This window comes from Rana temporaria, chromosome 3 (assembly GCF_905171775.1).
Source record: "Rana temporaria chromosome 3, aRanTem1.1, whole genome shotgun sequence".
NCBI lineage: Eukaryota > Metazoa > Chordata > Amphibia > Anura > Ranidae > Rana > Rana temporaria.
This window is the reverse complement of record NC_053491.1, coordinates 44,279,566-44,302,490: the sequence shown is the minus strand read 5'-3', so window position 1 is coordinate 44,302,490 and position 22,925 is coordinate 44,279,566. Positions and strand designations below refer to the sequence as shown.

Genomic DNA, 22,925 nt, shown 5'->3' with positions numbered 1-22,925 from the left:
TCTTTGCTGTGTAGCCCATATGAAGTGTCACATTAGTCGCTGCCGACTGTCCCAGCTGGTCTTTCTTTTCTGCCCCATAACAAAAAAAAATCCCATTCATTTTTATGAAGGGACCATCTGCCATTGAGGCCCATCATAGAAGGCCTCTAAATAGAACTACAAAAAACAAACTAAATCTGCGCTATCGTAATGTTGAGCAGCTACACACAATCCAGTGAGTGAAGGAAAGCAAAAAAATCTAAATACAAAAAATGTAGCGCTAAAAAATAAATGAGAAGAAGACACTGATTGTCTATATTCAACACCAATAAAGCAGTGTAAACAAATATAAGTCCATGTGATTCTCATAAACCCAATAGATGAATGAACTGATAAATATTAATAAGAAGACACTAATTGTCTATATCCAACACCAATTGAGCTGTGTACACAGGTGTAAGTCCATGTGAATAAACATAAACTTGATGAATAAACCAATTCCGACAGTTGTTATTTCAAACCCACGGTGATTCTTAATGAACTAAACATGTAGTGATAATACCCGCCACCAGAAGGGGAGGCTTACCAGATATATTGAACCCGAGTGAGCATACGCTCAAAGGGTCAATAAGGCAAAAAAATTGCAAAGTGTCCATAAATGTCAAAAGATAAATTTTTTAATTATATAAATTAGTCCCACGGACGTTTTTCGGCATGAAAAAAAATGAAATTTTTAAAAACGTCATTTAAAATCGTGTGTGGGCTTCACATCATTTTTCGGCTTCTGAAAAACGTCAAAAAAAAATCGAACATCCTGCATTTTTTAATCAAGGGAAAGGAATCACCGCTCCAGGTGGATCTAAGCAGACAATTTGAGGAACCTCTCAGGAATCCAAGGTGCTGGCAATGCACAAGGCAAACATGGAAAAAGTGGTAATGGATGGACAGCTGCACTCCAAAGGAACTTAAAGAAGTAGTCTTTATTAATAAAAACTGGACATGTAAATCCAAAAATACAGTCACATAAGGGGATGGCCTGTCCCCTTATGTAACTGTATTTTTGGATTTACATGTCCAGTTTTATTAATAAAGACTACTTCTTCAAATTCCTTTGGAGTGCGGCTGTCCATCCATTACCCCTTTTTCCATGTCTGCATTTTTTAATATCATTTTTTAAAATGTCGTTTTTCGGGTTGTAAAAAATGATTGTGTGTGGGCTAAAACGACGTTTTAAACCCACGCATGCCCAGAAGTGAGTTATGAGACCGAAGCGCTCGTTCTGGTAAAACTACCATTCATAATGGAGTAAGCACATTAATCACGCTGTAACAGACAAAAAATCGCGAATCGTCTTTTACTAACAAGGAATCAGCTAAAAGCAGCCCAAAGGCGAATAGAACTTCCCCTTAAGAGTGCCGTCGTACGTGTTGTACGTCACCGCGCTTTGTTCATCATTTTTCAAAAATGATGGTGTGTGGGCAACGTCGTTTTTAATGATGAAGTTGGAAAAACTTCGTTTTTTGGACATGCTAAAAAAATGTAATTTCTTTTCATGCCGAAAAACGACCATGTGTACGCCGCATTAGAATGAAATCTATTTAAATCAGAGTGCTGTTCCGCCATTATGTAGATCCAGAATCCTAAAGTGCCCATGCTATAGCCACTCTCCTCCATTATGTCCCCCTTTGTTAGCAGCGGGTCATGATCAGCTGTTCCCCTCAGGGGATAGTTTGGGTTCTGTGCTATCCCTCTGTGTCTCCTGTTTCCTCCTGTCAGCTCCCAGATCCCCAAAGCGTAACGGGGTACAAAAGAGGACGTTTTAAAATTTAAATCCCAAAAATATTTAAGTAGTACACTTACATAAAAGGCACTTTTAGCAGTGCTAGATGTTACACACATATTAATAAAATCCTCATACAACGAGATAGCCGCAGGATGACGTCAAACAAAACGGGCTCCGCCCCCCCATACGCTTAACTTCTCTGGGTATGGACTTCCAGTGACCACCGATATCAATTCTCTTTTTAGCTGTGTGCAAGGGGAGCAATTTTTTCCACTGGTAAACAATATATTCTTTCTCCCACTGACCATTAATATGAAGGGTCATTCTGCCACTGGCCACCAATGTATGGGACCACTACACCAAATACCAATATAAAAGGGAACTTTTCCACTGACCACCAAGGTGAGGGGCACTACAATTTTCACCTTTTGGTGTTTATTTTCTACCCATATGCTGGATACACATTTCTTATTCTTTTATGCATTACTATATTTACAACATACTGACCATGCATATGTACTTAGAGCTAGAGATGTAATTATTTAGCAGGGGTTCTCTGAGATATGAATATTATTTCAAGGCTTCCTCTGTTTTTTTTTTTTTAAATGGTTGAGAGAGGCTGATATAAATCCACTTTTACTGGCCCTATAATAAAGTTTAGCAGTATAAATTAAAGGCAGCCATGGACAATCATTAGGGGGGTTCAACCATTTTCCATGCCTATTTATTACATTTTTGTGACACACAGCACTTGAAATAACAATGTGTAGTGAAGTGCCATTCATGCACCTTTCCTGTTGCTAGAAGTATGAAATTGTTGCTTGTGATGAATTGTGTGTATATATTCCCTTTTGTTAGAACTGGGAAGAAATTTAGCATTGCTGAGGACATTTTAAAAATGTATATCAGGCAGCATGTATGAATTAAAACCGTTTGATATAAAAAAAAAAAAAAAAAAAAAATTTCATCCATTTTGAGTAATGGATACATAATTTGCTGATTGTATATTTGTAAAATATTCCATGCTTTCCTGGATTGCAAGCCCTCACTAGTTTTTAAATTGTGCCCATTTGCATTGTCTTTGTATTCCTGACTTTCAGTACTCTCATCCTTTGACAGGAACGGAAGGTCTTTCTCTAGATGTCAGCTCAATCATTGATATCCGTGATCATGTCAATAAGGAGATTGCTATGCGGCTGAGCACAGACATACAGAGTGGAGACACATTCTACACAGACATCAATGGCTTTCAGGTTGCTAGCTTTCTTTTGTTAGTGTGCCAGCTTCAACTGTTTACCCAAGCAACCTCTGTGCTATTCAGATTGTAGTCCTATTGCTATTGTCTTCTTGTTTAAATATTAATTACTGTATTTATTGGCGTATAACACTCACTTTTTTACCAAGAAAATAGAGGATAAACTGTGCCTGCGTGTTATACGCAGGGGGTTGTGGAAAGTTTTTTTTTTCATGAAACTTCCTTCTTAAAGTTAGGGTGCGTGTTATACGCCGATAAATTCGGTATGTGTTGACCTAAGTAACCGTCCCAAAATCTTCAACAAAAATCTTCTCATAAGATCGTGTTTGCATTCGACTTATTTAATGCATTTAATTTACCTGTAAAAGTCCTCCTGTCTGTACATCCAAAGCCCTGAGACTGCTGCTGGACATTGCCAACTTTGATGTCATGGGCATAAGGAGCAAGACATTTAAAAAGTTGTGCTCTGCTGCACTATCAATTAATCTAATTAGCTTTGACTTAAATTACACTCGGCTTTTAAGGTTAGGATATGGTGGATTATGTCCAGTTTTTAGGTCCATTTGATGTGCTTTTTGTTCAGCGTTTAGATTTGTGCTGTTGGCGTTGGGGAAAATAAGTGGTAAGGGCTAATTTCAGAAGTTTGAGTTTAAGGGTCCTTTCACACGTGCGGATCGTTCGTCCGTTTTTTCATACGTCCGTTTACGAACTGCAATGCTTTCCAATGGGATAGCGTACGTTAGCGGATGAGCATCCGCTAACGTCCGTTAACATCCGTCTCCGTTAAGCTCCGTTTTTTTGAACGGAAGAAAACCCTACTTTTCTTCCGTCAAAAAAACGGAACGGACGAAAAACGGATGTTAGCGGACGATCCGTTTAACATCCGATCCGCTAACATCCGTTTTCATCAAAATATGTAATAAAAATAAAGTTATAACAAAAAAAGAAACTGACAACTGATGAAAAACGGATGAAAAAACTGATCAACTGATGATAAAAAACTGATCAGTTTTTTGTGTCCGCTCCGTGTGTCCGCCAAAGCTCAGCGGGGATCATCCGTCATCCCCGCTGAGCTGTCGGCGGATAGGGTGGTCCCCGCACACAGTGCAGAGACCGCCCTGTCTCTGCTCCGCTCTCCCCTATGGGGAATCGGATGCAGACGGACCGTCTGTCCGTCTGCATCCGATCCGTTCCGCCGGACGGAAGAAAAATAGGTTTTCTTCCGTTCGCAAAAGCGGATCCCGACGGAAGCGGATGGTCGCAGACGTTGGCGGATGCTCCATCCGCTGACGGACGCGATCCCATAGGGAACCATTACAAGTCCGTAAACGGACTTGTAATGGACAGACGAGCAGAGCGGACGTCTGAAAGGGGCCTTAGGCTTCAGGTCTGTAGAGTGTTCGGGTTAGCCAGCGGGTCAGGTTGAGGTTTCAGGGCATTTTTTTTCTGTTAAAGTGATATTAATAGTTTGATTTATTAATCAAAACAAAAAATATGTTATGAAATAAAAGTTTTTAATCATGTTATACTTGCATGCTCTGTGTAATGGTTTTGCACAGAGCAACCCAAATCCTACTCTTCTAAAGAAACAAACGGGAGCTCCTCCCTCCAGTTGAGTGCTCCCATAGTAGAACGCTTGCTATGGAGGTCACTTGTGTGTACTTGCTCCTGAGCCGCACTCTGGGCCCATTTTTTCAGAACGGGGTTCAGCCCTACTCCCTCCTCTCTGGATGTGATTGACCGCAGCGGAAGCCAATTCCTCCTGCTGTTGTATCTGAGCCAATGAGGAGGAAGAGAGCCTCTGCTTTAATGCACATCACTGCATTGAGATCAGACCCAGTTGAGTATAATGAGGGGCTGGAGGGGAGGTGAACCCAGAAGACTTTTTATCTTTAGTGCAGAGAATGCATTAAAGTAATAAAAAAAAAAAATTAGAAGCACTTTACTCATATCTCACAGGTCGCAGGATCTTAGTCCTGAACGATTGGGTTATATCCTGCATTCAGGTGGTTGAACACTGGCAAACAAAATTGTAAGGATGGTCACAGCACACAGTGGGATTCAGCTGCTGTCTTTATAGGTTTGGTGAAATTTTTTCTGCCTTGTTGCTTTTGGGTGGTTTGGGAAGGGTTGCCTTCTGTGCCTGTGCAGCCTCAATCCCATCGATACTTACATGCTCCATTTCTGTCTCTTGGTGTGCTGGCACAGAAAGGTACTCCTCCACTCCCTGCCTCCTCCTTGCTATAGGGCAGTTTCTGCTCCACAGCCCAGATCATGAGTAACTTTTTAGGGTGGTCTTTTCCTCACTGCAATGGTGGATTATAAGTGTAGTGGAATCAGTCAGCAGGCTTTGCTAGCTCACACTCCGCCAACAGCTCCGGAGGGGGTCTGCAGCATCTCCTCCACGGGTCCTGACCACTGCACCCTAGTCTGTCGCTGCCCTCCTCTGTGGCGTTCTAAGCTTTGGGGATTTCCATGACTAAGCTAAACACATTGGGGGCATGGCCTGGCTGGAGCCCGGGCTGAGGCTGTTACTTTCTTACCTGGGGTTTGCAGAGATGTAAGACTCATATGGACAGTTTCTTCCTTGTACATAAGTATTCCCTTTTTCAGAAATGCTTCATAGTCCATTCTGTGGCAGTGGTGCTTACTGTAAGGAGGGTCACAGTTTTCTATACTGCTGATTAGGTTATCTTCTGTTGTCCATTATAAAACTGTGTAAAAGGTTGACCTGTTTATCTAGATCACAAATCTACCTTCATCACTGTTTTTATTTTTTTTATTTTTATAGATTCAGACTAGAAAGTTTTTCAAAAAACTCCCCCTCCAAGCCAACTTCTACCCAATGCCAGTGATGGCCTATATCCAGGATGAGAAAAGTAGATTAACGTTGCATACATCACAGGCTCTTGGTGTCTCCAGCTTGAAGAGTGGTGAGTGGTATAGCACAGTAGTGGTTTCTAACACTGAAAAAATATATTGATTGTCCCAATCTTCTTTCATGGTTACATTCTCTAGACACTTATTTGTTTGCCTTTACATTTGAGACCAAATGCGACTTTTAGCATAGTTTTTTTTCTCTATAGCGTTATTACAAAACTCCATATAAACTCTGTAAAATAATATAGCCATCATTGTACTACAGAGTAACACTGCATCTTGTAGGTCAGCTGGAGGTTATAATGGACCGACGCTTGATGCAGGATGATAATCGTGGTCTCGGCCAAGGCTTAAAGGATAATAAGCGTACATGCAACAAATTTCGCATCCTTCTGGAAAAGAGATCTCCTGACAGTAAGGTAATACATGTCTTTGTAATTTCTTTTATTAAATGTGCCATTGTAGTAGATAAACGCTGGCTGCCAAAGCATGCTAAGTGTTTATTCCTAGAACATCTAGTAAACCTCAGGCTGCTTGTCCCCTATCTACCCAAATGAGCATTCTAGTGATGAAATGGTATTATTGGGTAGAATCTGCTGGAGTCAATTTTTGATTAAGATGCAAACTGCATAAAATGTTTTGTAGCTTTATTTTTAAAGTATAACTAAAGGCAGAAAAGTATACCGCTCTATAAAACGATTAATCCCCGTTGCTTCCGTCCCAACAAACCAAGAGGGTGCTGGCTGTGCTCAATTAGCATGGGATGAAAGAAAAATCCTGGATCGCCGCACTCCACAAAAAACGATGTCTTTATTCAAAATATGGAAAAAAATAGCCAAAATTCATGCAGTCAAACAAGAAGTGGACTAGGAAAAAAGAGCTGACATGTTTCGCATCATGTAATGCCTTCTCGTAGCTAACGAGTAAGCATCACATGATGTTAACATGTCGGGTCTTTTTTCCTAGTCCACTTCTTGTTTGACTGCATGAATTTTGGCTGTTTTTTCCATATGAATTTTTGTTGTTTTTTCATGTTTTGAATAAAGACATTGTTTTTTGAGGAGTGCGGCGATCCAGGATTTTTCTTTCATCCCATATAACTAAAGGCAATTTTTTTTTTTGTTTTAGTCGTGGATAGAGTAAAGGTGGATTAGAACACCATTTTTTTATTGCGGTTTGTGTTGACGTCTTTCACCCTCTCTATTTGTCCTGGTGACACCAATCAATGAATGTGACTAAATTGGGTCATCAGCAGAACTCTGAATGGAGACACTAGTTCTGGTGGCCCTGGTGACCACTAGGAATTTCCTCACTGTGGAGGGATTTCCTCGCACTTCCTATTGGGCTATGGAACGGGAAGTGAAGTGGAAATCCCCATTTGGACACAGATGGCAAAATCAAAATGACGGGTTATAACCCGTCTTGTCTTTTTTAGTTCTACGTTTAAATTCTGAGATCCATGATCCCTCGTATAGTCTATTGTAATTGATCCTACACAATCATGTCCAGTCCCTTGACCCAAGTATTACATGATCTTTGCCAGATTTATCTTTAGGCCTCGTTTACACTTGGGGGGGGGGTGGTGGCCCACATGGTTGAGCCCCATTTTTACCCCCCACCCACTCCCCCTTAAGCTGCAAGGCAGTGGAGAGGGGTGTATATGCCGTGGCTGCGATGCTGCAAGACAGTCCACACCACCCATTAAACCTATTCAACTTATAGAACGCTTCCACACTGCCTGTCAATTGAAGAGCAATCCAATCGCAGAAAACTCTTCAGAGGGCACAGCATGTGTAAACAAGCAAGTCTATAATGGGAGCGACTGTGTGTTATATTTCCACATCCTAGCAAATCATGTATAGCTATAAACATAAAATGTAGGCATGGACTTTGTGTGTACATGTAGAAGAGAAACTGACTGCCATAAAACAAATGTATTATGTACCATTTAAAATCTATTACACAGCATTAAAAATTATGCTCCACATAGGGGTCCACAAAAGATTCAGATTACAGTTCACATGTGCACTTGACGGGTTTCGGGAATCCTTTAGAAGCACATGTGATAGAATCAGTACACTGGAACCCACTCCTAATCTTTAATAGAATACTACCAGCCAGTAGGGTAGACTGGAATTCATAGCATGTGTATGTTGCTCATAGAGGTACCAATGAGTAAGGCAAGGTGAAGACACTGCATCTCGGATGGAAAGAACCAATGTGCGCAAGTCACCATGAAGACAGCATGGTAGTCCAAAGTAATCAAGGCACATTTTTTTTTTAAGAAGGGGGTCTTGATAAGTATCTTAGAAACAAACTCGGTTCACATGAATCCAGATATTGGGTCTGGGTGGTTCCCTATTGAAAAGTTGGCCTTTTGTATTTTAAGATTTTTTTATAGGTTTTCAATGGTACATAATAAAGTTAGTTTTTATGGTAGTCCGTTTCTCTTCTATGTGTCCACACAGTCCACGACTAGATATTCTGTTCATAGTTGTACATGTGTAAACAAGGCCTAGGTACAATTGATTTTTCTAACGTATTTAAAAGCAAGTCATCGCAGGCTATCACAAGTAGCTTTGTTTACCCAAGTTTATAATTGGTCTAGCAGCATGGGGTGTTGTGGTCATAGTATCATGAACCTTGTGAAGCACCTGATATTTTATCTTCCTGTTGCTTGCAACCATCTAGACCAGGGGTATTCAAGCTTTTGACCTTCCTGGGCCACATTGATAGAAGAGAAATTGTCTTGGGTCACACATAAAATACACCAATAATAGGGATTGCTGATGAGCAGAAAAAGTCAAGCAGATCACAAGTTAACAACCACTGATATAGATAATGTAACTATCTGAGTAATAAAATGTCATATTTTTGTAATATATATTATAGAAGTAAAAGAGGGCAACATAAAACTAGTAGGATATTTTGACACCTGTTTTATCGGGGTATTGCGCGCTCCAGCGTATAGCACGCACCCCTAATGTGGACCGCAATTCCTGTAAAAAAAAACATTTTGGTACTTACAGTTTTGGTGTCTTGCGCGGCGTCCATTGACGGCCTCGTCTGGTCTGGCGTCCGTCTGCAGCTTCGGTAGTGTCCTCCGGGCTTCTCCCGCGCTGTCTCCCCGTCGAATCGCCGCTTCCCGCACTCAGTTTGAACGCCTCCGCCGTCGTATACCGAGTGCAGTACACTCGGCTACATTCGGCCATGCTCGGCTTCGCTCGTTCTCACGCTCTGTGACGTTTATGCGTGAGCAGGAGCGAAGCCGAGCCTGGCCGAATGTAGCAGAGTGTACTGCACTCAGTATATGTCGGCGCAGGCATTCAAACTGAGCGCAGGTATCTGTGTACATCGCGCACCCACGATTTTCCCCTTATTTTAAGGGGAAAAAAGTGCGCGGTATACGCCGATAAATACGGTAACACTTCAATATCTGGATGGATGGAGTAGCAATTATCAATGATTTGCCCTTCGTGTTCATCCGTAAAAAATGGTTGCTCACAAATAAAGGTGCTGCCCAAAACTGATGACAAAAATCAAGGAGTCATTGTGAAGAGTGGGAGATTTTTCTTTGGGGAAAAGAACACTTCTAAAAGTCCAGTACAGAGACGCTGTCACATTTCGGCCACGTGTTCTCTGATTGTAAATGCATTTTTACAAAAAATTAAGTTTACGATTTTGTGTTGTGCCGCATTCTTGGATGTCTTGGGCCGCAGGTTGGACATCCTTGATCTAGATGCATCTGATGGTCTCACTGCTTACCATCTCTGTGAATGTCTCTGGTGTTATAACAATTGGTCACTGTAGCATTTTCTAACTAGTAAGGGTGGAGAACCTACATAGTTGGGTTGAAAAAAGACTGTCCATCTAGTTCAACCAATAAACAAGATAGGGATTAGATGGATATATATATAATATCTCATACAATCCTATACCCACAGTTGATCTAGAGGAAGGCAAAAAAAAACCAGCAAAGCATAATCCAATTTGCTCCAGCAGGGTAACAAATTCCTTCCTGATTTCCCTGCGAGGCAATCGAATAATCCCATGATCAACGTTATCTATGAATGTTAGTACTCGGATATATTGTGTACATTTAGGAAAGAATGCAGGCCTTTTTTAAAGCAATTTACTGAGTTTGCCAGAACCATCTCTGGAGGGAGTCTATTTCACAGCTCTTACTTGGAAGAAAGAGTGCCCCCTTGTGCTCTGTGTTGACCTTAAAGTGAATAATTCAACACCAAGTTCACTATATGGCATCAGACCTGTACTAGGACACCCATTACCTCAGTGCAGTGTCAATGGGACAGTTCTGCCATCTTCTCTCCCCATGTACAAGGAATTTCATAAGGGTCCTCTCTTCCAAAACACGGGGTTGGCATGTAAAGAACATGCATTGTTAAATCAATGCAAAAGTTACTAAGGCATATGTATAGCATATAGTAGATTTCTGTTGAAGATAAGTAATTTATATAAAACTGGGAATGTCCTGATTGTCATAGTCCAAAGAGGATATAATACAGTATTGAAAATTACATACCTACCTTTTAAATTGGGCCTAATGTCAACACACTCTGGAGAAGTTACAATTTATGTTCCACAAAGATGTAGTGTTAAAGTTCTAATATGACTGCTGTAATCTGATTGCTATTGGTTAGTGCACATCATTATTTTTTATTAAATAAGCTCCTTTGTGCACTATAAATAGCCATTTGTAAATTACCTTATTTTTTACTGTTTTAATTGTGTGTGGTTAATAGGTCCACTGGTACCAGAATTGGCACTTATTGGCTTTTCTGATTCCTGATCACAATTGGCAGTTCTCTGCCTAAAGCCTTGTACACACAAGCAGAATGTTGGGAGACATTTGCCGGTACAAAACATACCGGCTGACATTCTGCCCGTGTGTATGTTGGTCTGTCTGACAGAAGTCCCCCTGGCAGAACACAACCGCTCAGTGGGGGAGATCGCTGAACTAACCTCACATGGTTGGTACATCGGCTCCAACCGGAGCTGTCGGCCTTTTTCTTTTTGTGCAGCCCGTAGGGTTGCATGAAAAAAATCTGTAGTGTGTACCTGGCTTTACCCTACCTATAGACATCCAGCAAAAAAATGACTATTTCACAAGTGACTTCCTCTAATTATTTTATGTAAAATTCCCCTTTTTCCTGTTTCTTAAGCTGCTAGTCTGAGTTTCTTCTTTATGCCGCATGATGCTGTATGTACTGTAAGCTGTACTGAACCGTTGTGTTACACACCTGTCTAGTGTTCCCAGTCCATAGTCATAATGTGTGTTTACTACAGTCCCTCCTAGTCTGTGCCAGTATATCATCGACGTATTGATCTGTGAATCACGGTCTGACTTTGTGTATGACCTTTTCCCATCCACATCCAACCATTTATCGCCTCTTCCATTTCATTATTCCCCTGTTCACCATAATCCTTCTGCCAGCTCTCCAGCTTCCTTTCTAAACTGCTTTCCAAGTTTAGAAATTTGGCATTATCCATCATGAGGATCAGCAGCGATGAGGTAATTCTTTTCAGGGCAAAAACCTAGACTGGCTTTGTAGTTATGTGCGTTGTAGTTAGCCGCTTGTAGATGCTTCGTAGCCTAGAGTCTGTGACTGATATAAAACTAAATGTCTTCTTGTCACCTATCCTGTGAATTCTTCCTTTTTGTTGTGTGTTTGTCAGAAATACCTTACGTGCTTGTCAGTAATACCTTACATACAGATTATTAATTTGGAGACAATCTCTGTTTTCCAGCCATAATAAATAAAAGCCAAGCGTCCTGACTTAAACATCAGAAACCATTGAGGGCTCGTTCACACCATGCAGCGCATGTTATTGTGTGTGTGCACTGAAGTCCAATGTGAACGCATTGCAGTACTTGCTTTTTTGCCTTTTTTTAAAGTGGTTGTATAAACCCTTGCATATACCCACTTAAGTGACAAGCCTCAGGTGATGCATAGAGAATGAAACCAAACCTTCTACATAAGTTGTACCTGTTAATCTTGAAGCCCTCTTTTTCTACTGCCTTCTAAAACACAGATCAAAGGCTATTTCTCAGCTCCAGCAGACAGGGGGTTGGGATCTGATGTCACACATTGCACAGCATAGAGCAGGGACCCGAGTGTAATCTGAGACCCGAGTGCAGAGAAAGAATACACCTCGCTCAGCCTTTATAGCGAAACCTGCATAACCAAGGCTGTCATTCACCTTCTGTGTGCAGAAGAGGAGTTTGTCAGGGATGTCTCCCAATATTCTGTGGCGTACAAATAACCTGTCAGAAGTAGGTAAGGCAGAGAGAGGGGAAAGACAGAAATCACACTTTGGTGCTTTGGATTGAGGATAGTACACACTATAGAGGGATATGCTCTGTTCATTTTTCACTTTAGGTTTACAGCCACTTTAAAGCGGAAACTGGAAATCTCTATAGTGGACACCGTTACGCCAATGATCTTCATTAGCTTTCAGGTCCTGTGCAGAGGTTACTCCACTGCATTGAGAACACAAAGATGTCACCAATCTTCCTCTTTGCCTTGTCCAAGAAGAGAATGCTTTGTATCCATTGAAAAAATTCAAAGCAATCTCTGAATGGTGCCCGTGCTGAATGGCTATCCTCCTGTTTTCAGAATGCAGCTGGGCAGCTGATTGGCATGGGACCCTGAAGATAGTGGAGATCACTGGATTAGCAGAGTCTTTCAGATTCTAGAGGGATTTCACAGGTACAGCAAGGCACCGGCGCTGCCGGTGTGTACGAGCCCTAAATCCTCCATGAGGAGCAGAAGACATGAAGTGATATAAATACAATGTGCAATTACTTGCCAGATGATTGCTTGTTCTCTGTATTGATTGTGTTCTGCAAGAAGAAAAAAATAACAATGAAGAATGATACTAGACAATGAAAATTTGCCTTGCTATGATCCAGTAAAGAATATTTCTGATTTTCATTGTGGAGTGCAAGCTTCTTCATTATTATTTGTATACATTGTTCCACATGTTGTGAAATATCTACCAAAAATGAAACACAGATCAAATTGAATAGTTTGTCTCACCTCACCCACTGTCTTTGTTACTATTGGTTGGTTTCTGTGTGTATACTACCTCCCCAAGACAGATTAAAAATCACATTGTACCATATAGAACGGTGGTTCTCAACGTGGGGGTCAAATGATAGTTTGTCAGGGGTCCCCACATCCTTGGCTGTTCCTGAAGCCCACACCGCTCTCCCAGCCTTTTTCACTGATCAGAACTCTCCCCAGCACTGCCACTGATCGGACCCCCCCCCCCCCCCCCCCCCCCCACCAAGGAGCAAGAGAAGTAATAAAAATAGAGAATACATGGAATATAGAGGAAAAGAGCAGGATAAAAGAAAGAAAAAGGGAGAAAAAGACAGCTGGAGAGGGATGGGGGGAAAAAAATGTGAATAAAGAGAGATAAAAGAGAAAGAAAGGAGAACAAAGAGAAAGAGTTGTGCTTAAATGTACCATATGGGTTTTAATACTGTATGAGTGGAAGGGATTCAGGGAGTGCAAAATGTCCATGGGTTTGGGGGGGCAAATTACTTGTCTTGCCTTGGGTGCTGACAACCCACGCTACGAAAATAATTTTACTGTTAGGGGTCCCCACAACTTGGAAAATTTTATCAAGGGGTCACGGCACTAGAAGGTTGAGTACCACTGATATAGAAGGTCATGTGGATGCAGGTCAGATGATAACGTTCCAAGATGATTCCTGTCGGTCAGCCTGATTTCCTATTTAGAGCAGATCCTAGGTCTCTGCTGGACTTTTCACCTCTTAAAAAAAGTGGTTGCTTTTTGTAAATTTGGTCCCAGCCAACCCTTCTCTTAAAATCCAGGCATCCTGACTTGCCCCTCCAGTGTCCCACCACTGACACACCAATGTAACCTATAGTATCATAGGCATCCAGTAAAGTATATGGACTCTACTGGCATTTGAAGTAGATTTTCATTGGCCAAAGAAAAATAACATAACCACAGTTGCACGGTAACCTACTTTGGGCCAACTGGAATATTTCATAAGGCTATACCTTAAAGCAGTGGTCTCCAAACTGGCCCAGGGTTCGCATGTGGCTCTTTGCTTTCTTTTACCTGGCCCTTGGGGCACTATTCCTCCCAGTGGGCACCAACAGTGGGGCATAATTTTTACCACAATAATGAATCACTATTTTTCCCACTGACACCAATGATATGACACTATTCCTCCAACTAACAATGGAACACTGTTCCTTCCACTGACACCACTGATGGGGCTTTGTTCCTCCCACTGACACTACTGATAGGGCACGATTCCTGCTTATACTGCCCACAAATGAAATTTGCTTTACTACCACTGACCACCCAAGCTTGAGGAATTGTTTACCCACCACTGATGTTGGGACATTTTCTACTCCCACTGGCCACAATCCAGCCCTCTGAAAGTTTGAAAGACAGTAAACTGGCCCTTGGTTTAGAAAGTTTGGAGACCCCTGCCTTAGAAGAAGGAAGCAATATGGACAACTCTCCAATTATCCATTTGACCATGCCTTCTTATATGAAAAAGCAGGAAAATGTTAAACCGTGCAAACCATAAGGTATTGCCATAGTAGGGTTAGTAGGCTATTTTTTCTTCCTAGTTAGACTAAATCAGATTTTGTGACTGAAACCCCTTTCCCCACTAATCTATGTGCATTAATCTTTTAATGTTTCCCGAAAAAAGCAAGAATCTTTCAAGAAGATGGCCAATTTATTGTATCATCCTCTACACATCATCTTCTCTTACATCGGTTGAGAGAGGTTGTAGCCTCATGTCAGATAACATTTTATTTTTTTTAACTTGTATGAGAAGATGATAATCTATTGAATTGCTCCTTCCAGATTTTTTATTATTTTTTTGCATAAATGCCTTCTGATGTGGCCCACGACCTCCCGCTCTGGAATGGCGGGTTGGCAAGCTCAGATCGCAGGTTGTCGACCCGTCATACCACAGCATCAGTGTTGTGAATGAAGCGAAGGGAAAAGGGGGAAAATATTGTGCTAATCTGAAAAAATTAAAACTAAAGCTGCTAAACTACAATATGACAAATATTGAACAGTGGTGTAAGGAAAAAATGTAGCGCTGTGATAAAATAGAGACAGTGATTTCTCTAAGTGAGTGATAAATCAATAGTCACTGTAATAAAACAGTGACAAAGTGGCAAAAGCAAAAACAATGGTGGAGTGAATAAATAAACTGGTGCTGTGAAAAACGCAATCAAAATAACAATGGAAAGTCCATCCAAAACTCATGAATGAAATAGATGGTAAAAAGACCACATAAATCCTCAAAGGCAAACTATCACTTTCTTAAACTTAATGAAGATGTGAATGCACTTACCAGAAGGCGTGGGTCTGCCTGTCAGCGACAGCAGATCAATAAGGCATGAACACTCTCAGGGCACAATCTGCTCGGCTTCCTCAAACTGGATCAACAGGTGAGATGAATCTTCAGTGGAGGGCCATGGGTGCACGGTGTCCTGGAATGATGTCCCGAATATCCACTCTCAAATGAATGAGGGAGGATGATGGTATGACCCCTTAGGGGATGGGGCCCGGTGGAAATGGAAGATTCCAAACAGCATGTGGGGGAGAAAAAAGAAAACGGCCCCAATGGTGCAGGTCAAAAATATAAAGGTTTTATTGTAATAAAACCAAGGTATGCATTAAAAGTGATCTCAAAATATATAAAAGGGGCAATATGAGAAATGGTAAAAACCAATCCCTACGTGTTTCGTCCTAGAGGGCCCCCAGTTGAAGTCCCTCTAGGACGAAACGCGTAGGGATTGGTTTTTACCATTTCTCATATTGCCACTTTTATATATTTTGAGATCACTTTTAATGTATACCTTGGTTTTATTACAATAAAACCTTTATATTTTTGACCTGCACCATTGGGGCTGTGTTTTCTTTTTTCTCCCCCACATGCTGTTTGGAGTCTTCCATTTCCACCGGGCCCCATCCCCTAAGGGGTCATACCATCATCCTCCCTCATTCATTTGTGAGTGGATATTTTGGGATATTCGGGACATCATTCCAGGACACTGTGCACCCATGGCCCTCGACTGAAGATTCATCTCACCTGTTGATCCAGTTTGAGGAAGCCGAGCAGATTGTGCCCTGAGAGTGTTCATGCCTTATTGATCTGCTGTCGCTGACAGGCAGATACACGCCTTCTGGTAAGCGCATTCACATCTTCATTAAGTTTAAGAAAGTGATAGTTTGCCTTTGAGGATCTATGTGGTCATTTTAAAATTTGTGAATGAAGCTGGTGGTAGAGAAAGCGAAAACGGGGCAGAGTAGAGCCCCATAAGCCGATGCTTCCTGTACAGCACCGGCTTTTGCTAAAGGGTGGAGTCTATGACAAAGATCAGCTAACCTGCAGGATAGACACGAGTGCTCTATGCTTCACCTGCGGTGTGGGTAAACCACAGCACATCATTGTGAAAGCAGTTTTAGGCCCTTTTTCACACGATCGGCCCTACCCAATCGGACCCTCAATTCATCTATACAGAGCGGCAGATGTAAACAGACTGTTGTCCGTTTACGCCCGCCTACCTCCAATCCGATCCTCAAAAATAAATAGAAGGGAAGTCATCCCCTTACATCTGGGTAGATCATATCGGAGGGCCCATAGAGTAGCCGTGACCTGTCATCTGCCTGCTCCGCTCATTGTGGCCAGGGACTGGTTACCAAGTTGCTTAAGTGGCCCTCGATCTTCAAAAGGTTGGGCACCCCTGCTGTAGGGAATGTGGGAACTCCTCATCACTGCAACAAACTGGGTGACCTTGAAACTTGGGTGCAAGGATCTTTGGAAAAGCATCCATCTATGGAGCCTGTTGACATCTATCCAAAACTGAGATGTAATATGATTTGGTGAGACCATTACTCAGAAATGAGAGAAGTCTGGCAATACATTATGAGGTTATTCAGCACAGATTTGACAGTGTCTGTCTTGTCTTTCTCTTTTTTTCCCCCCCCAGAGTCCATCATCTGAGCCAGTCAGCTTCCCTTCCCTGCTCAGTCATATAACATCTATGCACTTGAACTATGAGCTCCTAGTGATGCCTGTGACCAATGAAAAGGGAGGAGGTCCAGTTCTTAAATCATTTTTGCCACTTTCTGCTACTCTACCGTGTGACATCCACATCCTCAATCTGAGGACTCTCCAGGCAGAGGTGAGCATGGATCCAATGCTACCGGAACAGTTAATATTGTAGCTTCCCGTCTGTTTCGCTAATGAGCGCAGATGTAAAAATGAATTTCCCGAGTTGCGTGTTTGCAGATTTTATTAAATGAAATCATGGCTTTAAGAGTCAAATGTATTATTTGTGCTCATGTTCCTCTGTAGGATGATGGAGTACCCTCTCTAGACACCGCTTTGATCTTACACCGAAAAGGTTTTGACTGTGGACTGGAGGCAAAAAATCTCGGCTTCAACTGCACCACAAGTCAAGGAAAGGTATTCTGATTTTGATGTCAACAATTGCTCATCGTTAGTGGAGAATGCATCTTATGTAGGATTTAGCGTTTACAGTGGTTGAAAACCCTTACACATATACCCAGTGAAGAGATGGTATGCAGAGATGAAACAAATCCTCCTACATAAGTTGTACCTGTTTATCTGCTGTCTTCTTTTATCTACTTCTGTTCAAAGTGCATAATTTATAAAACGTGTCTAAGCTGTCAGGAAAAAAGGAGACGTGGAGCTGAAGTTACTCTGCTGATTGGAGGGAAAGGATACACCCCCCTTTGCACAGAAACAGAGCTGAGGCTGTAAATCGGCTGAAGCTCCTTCCCCGTCACCTTTTTTTTTCTCTTGGTGTTTTTCAGAAGTGATTCCAAGGAATTAAGCAGCAGACAGAAGTGACACTTGGTGCTCTTAATTGAGACTACCAACCACTTTAAACACAGTGGGGACAGCTATAGCCAATGACGGTTCATTATCCTAATAACTTAACACTATATGAACTAGTTTTATTATCAGGTCACTTTACTGCAGATTTTCAACTGTATTTTTACAATATAAAACCCAAAAAACATTTTCACATAAGCTGTAACCACCCCTTGGTAAATTGCTTCTTTCACCTCATTAGATTGTTTTTATTAAGGTGTAACTTGAGTCTGAAAATGATGTCCTGCTAGATCACTGTAGTCTGGCCCATTTTGCAGGTATAGCCATGAAAAACATTAAAGGAGAAGTATGGCTAAAGCCGTTTTGGCTATACTTCTAAGAATCACACCTTTGCAGTTTGTTCTGCACTCATGTAAAACAGCTCAGCTGGTCCAGGCTGGGGAAAGATCCTGACTTTACAGTTGGGATCCACCCACATGTTTGGATCTGCATCTGGCTCAGACTCTCAGCTGTTGGGAGACTGAGCCGGCGGCTGCCTCCCTTCCCCAGCCCAGCACTCCAGCGAGAGCTGAAGGGGAGAGCAGAGAGCCGTTGACTGAACGTCACCACTCTAAGCTCAGAGTGGAGGCGAGAACCAAGTGTTCAGTGGGGTTTGATCGCTCAGTTCTCACTGCAGATGCGGCAGGAGACAGATCCAACATTGGATCAATTGTGCATCCACCTATGTGAGTATAAGGTTTGTTTTAAAAAAAAAAAACATACATCTCTTTTGAATAGAAGTACCTATACTGTTTAAAATCCTGTCCACCCTGCTCTGCACATGCTCAGTTGCTCTCCATTTTTAGGCACTGTGCTAAATTTGTAAATATTCTGAAAGCCTAAAAATGTACTACCCTTCAGAGGCTCTGGGCTTTAGCAAAATGGAGAAAACGGGAACAATGCCGGAGGCAATTTATAGCGCACATTCAATTTGGTAGCATAATTATTAATGTGGAATGTATGTTCCTTGCTATAGAACATTATTTTTTATCAAGTTGCTGTGCGTAAAGTTCCACTTTAAGTAAATTAAATAATGTCCACTGGTTATACAGTGAGGGGGGGGGAAAAAAAGTAATTTATCCTCTGCTGATTTTGTATGTTTGCCCACTGACTAAGAAATGATCAGTCTATCCTTTTTAATGATAGGTTTATTTTAACAGTGAGAGACAGAATAACAACAAAATATTCAGGAAAAGGCATTTCAAAAAAGTTATTAATTGATTTGCATATTAATGCATGAAATATGTATTTGATCCCCTATCAATCGGCAAGATTTCTGACTCCCAGGCATCTTCTATACAGGTAACCAGCTAAGATTAGGATCACTCACTTAAAGGGAGTGCTCCTAATCTCCGCTTGTTACCTATATAAAAGACACTTGTCCACAGAAGCAATTCCAATCTCTTCACCATGGCCAAGACCAAAGAGCTGTCCAAGGATATCGGGGACAAGATTGTAGACCCACACAAGGCTGGCATGGGCTACAAGACCATCGCCAAGCAGCTTGGTGAGAGGGTGACAACAGTTGGTGCGATTATTCACAAATGGAAGAAACACAAAATAACTGTCAATCTCCCTCGGTCTGGGGCTCCATGTAAGATCTCACCTTGTGGAGTTTCAATGATCGTGAGAACGGTGATGAATCAGCCCAGAACTTTACGGGAGAATCTCAATGATCTCAAGGCAGCAGCGCCCGTAAGGTCCCCCTGCTCAAGAAAGCACATGTACAGGCCCGTCTAAAGTTTGCTAATGAACACTTGAATGATTCAGAGGAGAACTAGGTGTTGTAGTCAGACTAAACCAAAATCAAGCTCTTTGACATCAACTCGACTAGCTGTGTTTGGAGGAGGAGGGATGCTGCCTATGACCCCAAGAACACCATCCCCACCCTCAAACATGGCGGTAGAAACATTATGCTTAGGGGGTGTTCTTCTGCTAAGGAGACAGGACAACTTTACTGCATCAAAGTGACGATGGATGGGGCCCATGTACTGTCAAATCTTGGGTGAGAACCTCCTTCCCTCAGCCAGGGCATTGAAATGGGTTGTGTATGGGTATTCCAGCATAACAATGACCCCAAAACACATGGCCAAGGCAACAAAAAAGTGGCTTAAGAAAAAGCACATTAAGGTCCTGGAGTGGCCTAGCTAGTCTCGAGACCGTCATCCCATAGAAAATATGTGGAGGGAGCTGAAGGTTCGAGTTGCCAAACGTCAGCCTCAAAACCTTAATGACTTGGAGAGGATCTGCAGGGAGGAGTGGGACAAAATCCCTCCTGAGATGTGTGCAAACCTGGTGGCCAACTACAAGAAACGTCTGACCTCTGTGATTGCCAACAAGGTTTTTGCGAAGGGGTCAAATACTGTCTCTAACTGTTAAAATAAACCTACCATTAAAATTATAGGCTGATAATTTCTTTGTCAGTGGGCAAACTTACAAAATCAGCAGGGGATCAAATTTTGAAAGTATTTAAAATTTAGAATTTAGAATTGCAGTCTCCTTGTATTTTGCGCTTGTTGCCTATATTTGTCATCTGTATTGGTTGTTTATGTATTCTCCTTGGATTTACCCTGAGCTGCTGTTAAAAAGTATACAGTAAAAAAAGAATTCGTACTTGGAAGGTTTAAAGTGTAAGTTCTCCTTTCAGGAAGATTTTTAGAGAAGCCTCCCATGCAATTCTATATCCACTGAATGAATGGTACATTCCATAGCTATTCATTTTGAAAACGTATATAAAGTTCTCCCATTTTAGATGCAGCTGTTGGGGGTCCTCTCCATAAAATACATTATCCTCTAATTCTTCTCCATCGTGCCATTTGCGGGACGAGCTGAATTTCACAATAATGCACCCCCTATAGACCATTCCAGACCATTCAAACTGCACATGTGGGCAGTGCATCCGCTCCATCCTGGCTTAATATTGGGCACTAGGCCATTTAAACTGCATGTTTGTAGTGTGTGGTTAACTTCACTTGCTTATGTTGAACAGCCCTGAGCACCCGCTACTAGGCTAAGCTTACAGCGAGGGTGCACACGCAGTTCGAGCAGCACATTATAGAGAAATTCGGCACAATCTGCAAACATCAGGATGGAGAGGAATGATAGGCCAGTGCTTTTTTCAAAGGACCCCAACAGCTGCATCTGTAATGGGATATAATTGCATAGGGGGGTTCTCTGAAAAATCTTTCTGAAAGGTGAACTTACACTTTGAGTGAGAGTATTAGAAATGGTGGAAGTAAAAGGGGTCAGTTAAAGAAAAACAAGTCAACTTAAAGGGGTTGTAAAGGTAAAAAATGTTTTCCTAAATAGCTTCCTCACATTACTGTGTGGAGTTACAGACAGAAGAACAGGAAGTAAGGAATTCTCAGAAGAAATAAGGACATTTAAAAGCAAAATGGAAGGATGAGGTAAGTGAAGGAGGACTGCACTAAGGTAAAGGAAGCTATTTAGGGAAACATTTTTTTACCTTTACAACCCCTTTAAGGAAAAAATTTGGACTAAAAGAGCGCCTAATGTACAGCAGTTTTTACAATATAGGGGTTGATTTACTAAGACTGCAGGTTGCAAAATCTGGTGCAGCTTTCCATAGAAACAAATTGGCTTCCATGTTTTTTTGCCAAGCTGAAGTTGGAAGCCAATTGGCTTCCATGCATAGGTGCACCAGATTTTTGCGCACTCCAGTTTTGGTTCATCTCCCCATAGTGTCTTTGTACATTGCACAACAGCGTGTTTTGTTCAGTAAATTTGCAGCCGAAATGTTGATATGCCTCATGATGGTTTATGAAATAATCTTATGGCCAATGTATGATTTGTTTCTCTCTAGCTGTCCCTTGGAAATCTGTTCCATGGATTGGAATTGGCTCTCGTGCAGCCCACCTCCTTGACGCTGATGTATTCTCTAGGCCCACCTTCAAACAGCAGCACCTCAACGCTCAGCTTAGACCCAATGGAAATTTCCACTTATCGCGTGCACTTCAGCTAACGGCAGCCAAGTGGGACTGATATCCTATTGCACAAGAGCCAAGGACTGGAAGTATCTTCAGCCAGTTTATGCTCTTAATGAAGAGCAACTCGTTTGGTCTTTAGCCTGAGATGGATCCAACACTGGAAAACGCCTGTTAAGGCAGTCGGGATGCACTATAAAAGCCCTCCATGTAAAGCCAGCCATTGCAAAAAGGCAATTTTTTTAAGGCTGTTTTAATGCTCAAGGAGTTAAACGCTTTGGTTGGACATTACAGGATAAGAGAAGCTATTTATGACCAGATCGCTTTTTACAATTATTTATTTGTTGACTTTTTAAACACATCTCTACACCCGATTCCTGCCACCGTTCAGGTGATCTTCGGTGGGAGCTTCATGCTCAAAGCATTGTCCCTGTGCCATTAAATGCTGCAGAAATCTCAACAAGAAATGTTTCTAGGAATCCTGAGGGTGATCTCCAACTAGATATAGAATAGAATAAAATTAGATTAGTGATATGTTTTTCTTGGGGAAAAGAAAAATCTCTGAATCATTGTCAGTATTTCCCTTCTCTGCCTTTTTTTATATACTGTCGCACAGCTGCAAAGAACTATTGGAAGAAGCTGTTGAGTAAAGATGTGACCCATAAACCAACCGTACATCTTGTTTCTGCAACTGTGGCCATAAATACCGATACCATCTCTGAAAAAAGGACTCTGTTTGAATTATTTAATTTGCAGAACTTTCTAATGGCAAGGCTGTTAAGATTTCTAATAATAATCTATTAAAGACTTTGTTCAAATTTCCTCGAGGGCTGATAATTTACCAGTAGTTGATGTCCTAAACTAGAGACCAGAATATATTTTTTTGTCTGTTCCAGGTTTGTTGACTTGCCACTTTAATGCTGAACTCCAGACCAACGATTTAACCTGATGCCGACCACCCAGCGCAAATTTACTGCGGCAGGGCGGCCGCTCTGTGCAGAATCATGTACAGGTACGTGATTCTGCTTGTAGTTCATTGATCTTTCTGGACTTCAGTAACTGTCCATACTCAAGGTACAGGCAGACAGTTGTACTGACAGCCTGAAGGAGACTGACACTGCATCCATTATCTGCTGATTGCAGGTGCAAT

The 22,925-nt window shown here is 41.7% G+C and overlaps 1 protein-coding gene across 3 annotated transcripts in view; it reads left to right on the top strand.

Annotated features, from left to right (window-relative positions):
• Nucleotides 1-22,597, top strand: part of MAN2A2 (mannosidase alpha class 2A member 2) — a 185,109-nt gene extending 162,512 nt beyond the window's left edge. For 2 of the 3 annotated variants that reach the window (XM_040342482.1, XM_040342483.1), the window contains exons 18-24: nucleotides 2,882-3,015; nucleotides 5,809-5,950; nucleotides 6,183-6,316; nucleotides 11,353-11,430; nucleotides 16,921-17,115; nucleotides 17,289-17,399; nucleotides 21,655-22,597. In XM_040342482.1, the coding sequence (XP_040198416.1) occupies nucleotides 2,882-3,015; nucleotides 5,809-5,950; nucleotides 6,183-6,316; nucleotides 11,353-11,430; nucleotides 16,921-17,115; nucleotides 17,289-17,399; nucleotides 21,655-21,813 (953 nt within the window). In that variant the 3' untranslated portion in view covers nucleotides 21,814-22,597. The remainder of the gene's footprint in view (nucleotides 1-2,881; nucleotides 3,016-5,808; nucleotides 5,951-6,182; nucleotides 6,317-11,352; nucleotides 11,431-16,920; nucleotides 17,116-17,288; nucleotides 17,400-21,654) is intronic. The other variant, XM_040342484.1, reaches the window with a different exon arrangement.
• Nucleotides 22,598-22,925: the final 328 nt, after the last annotated feature.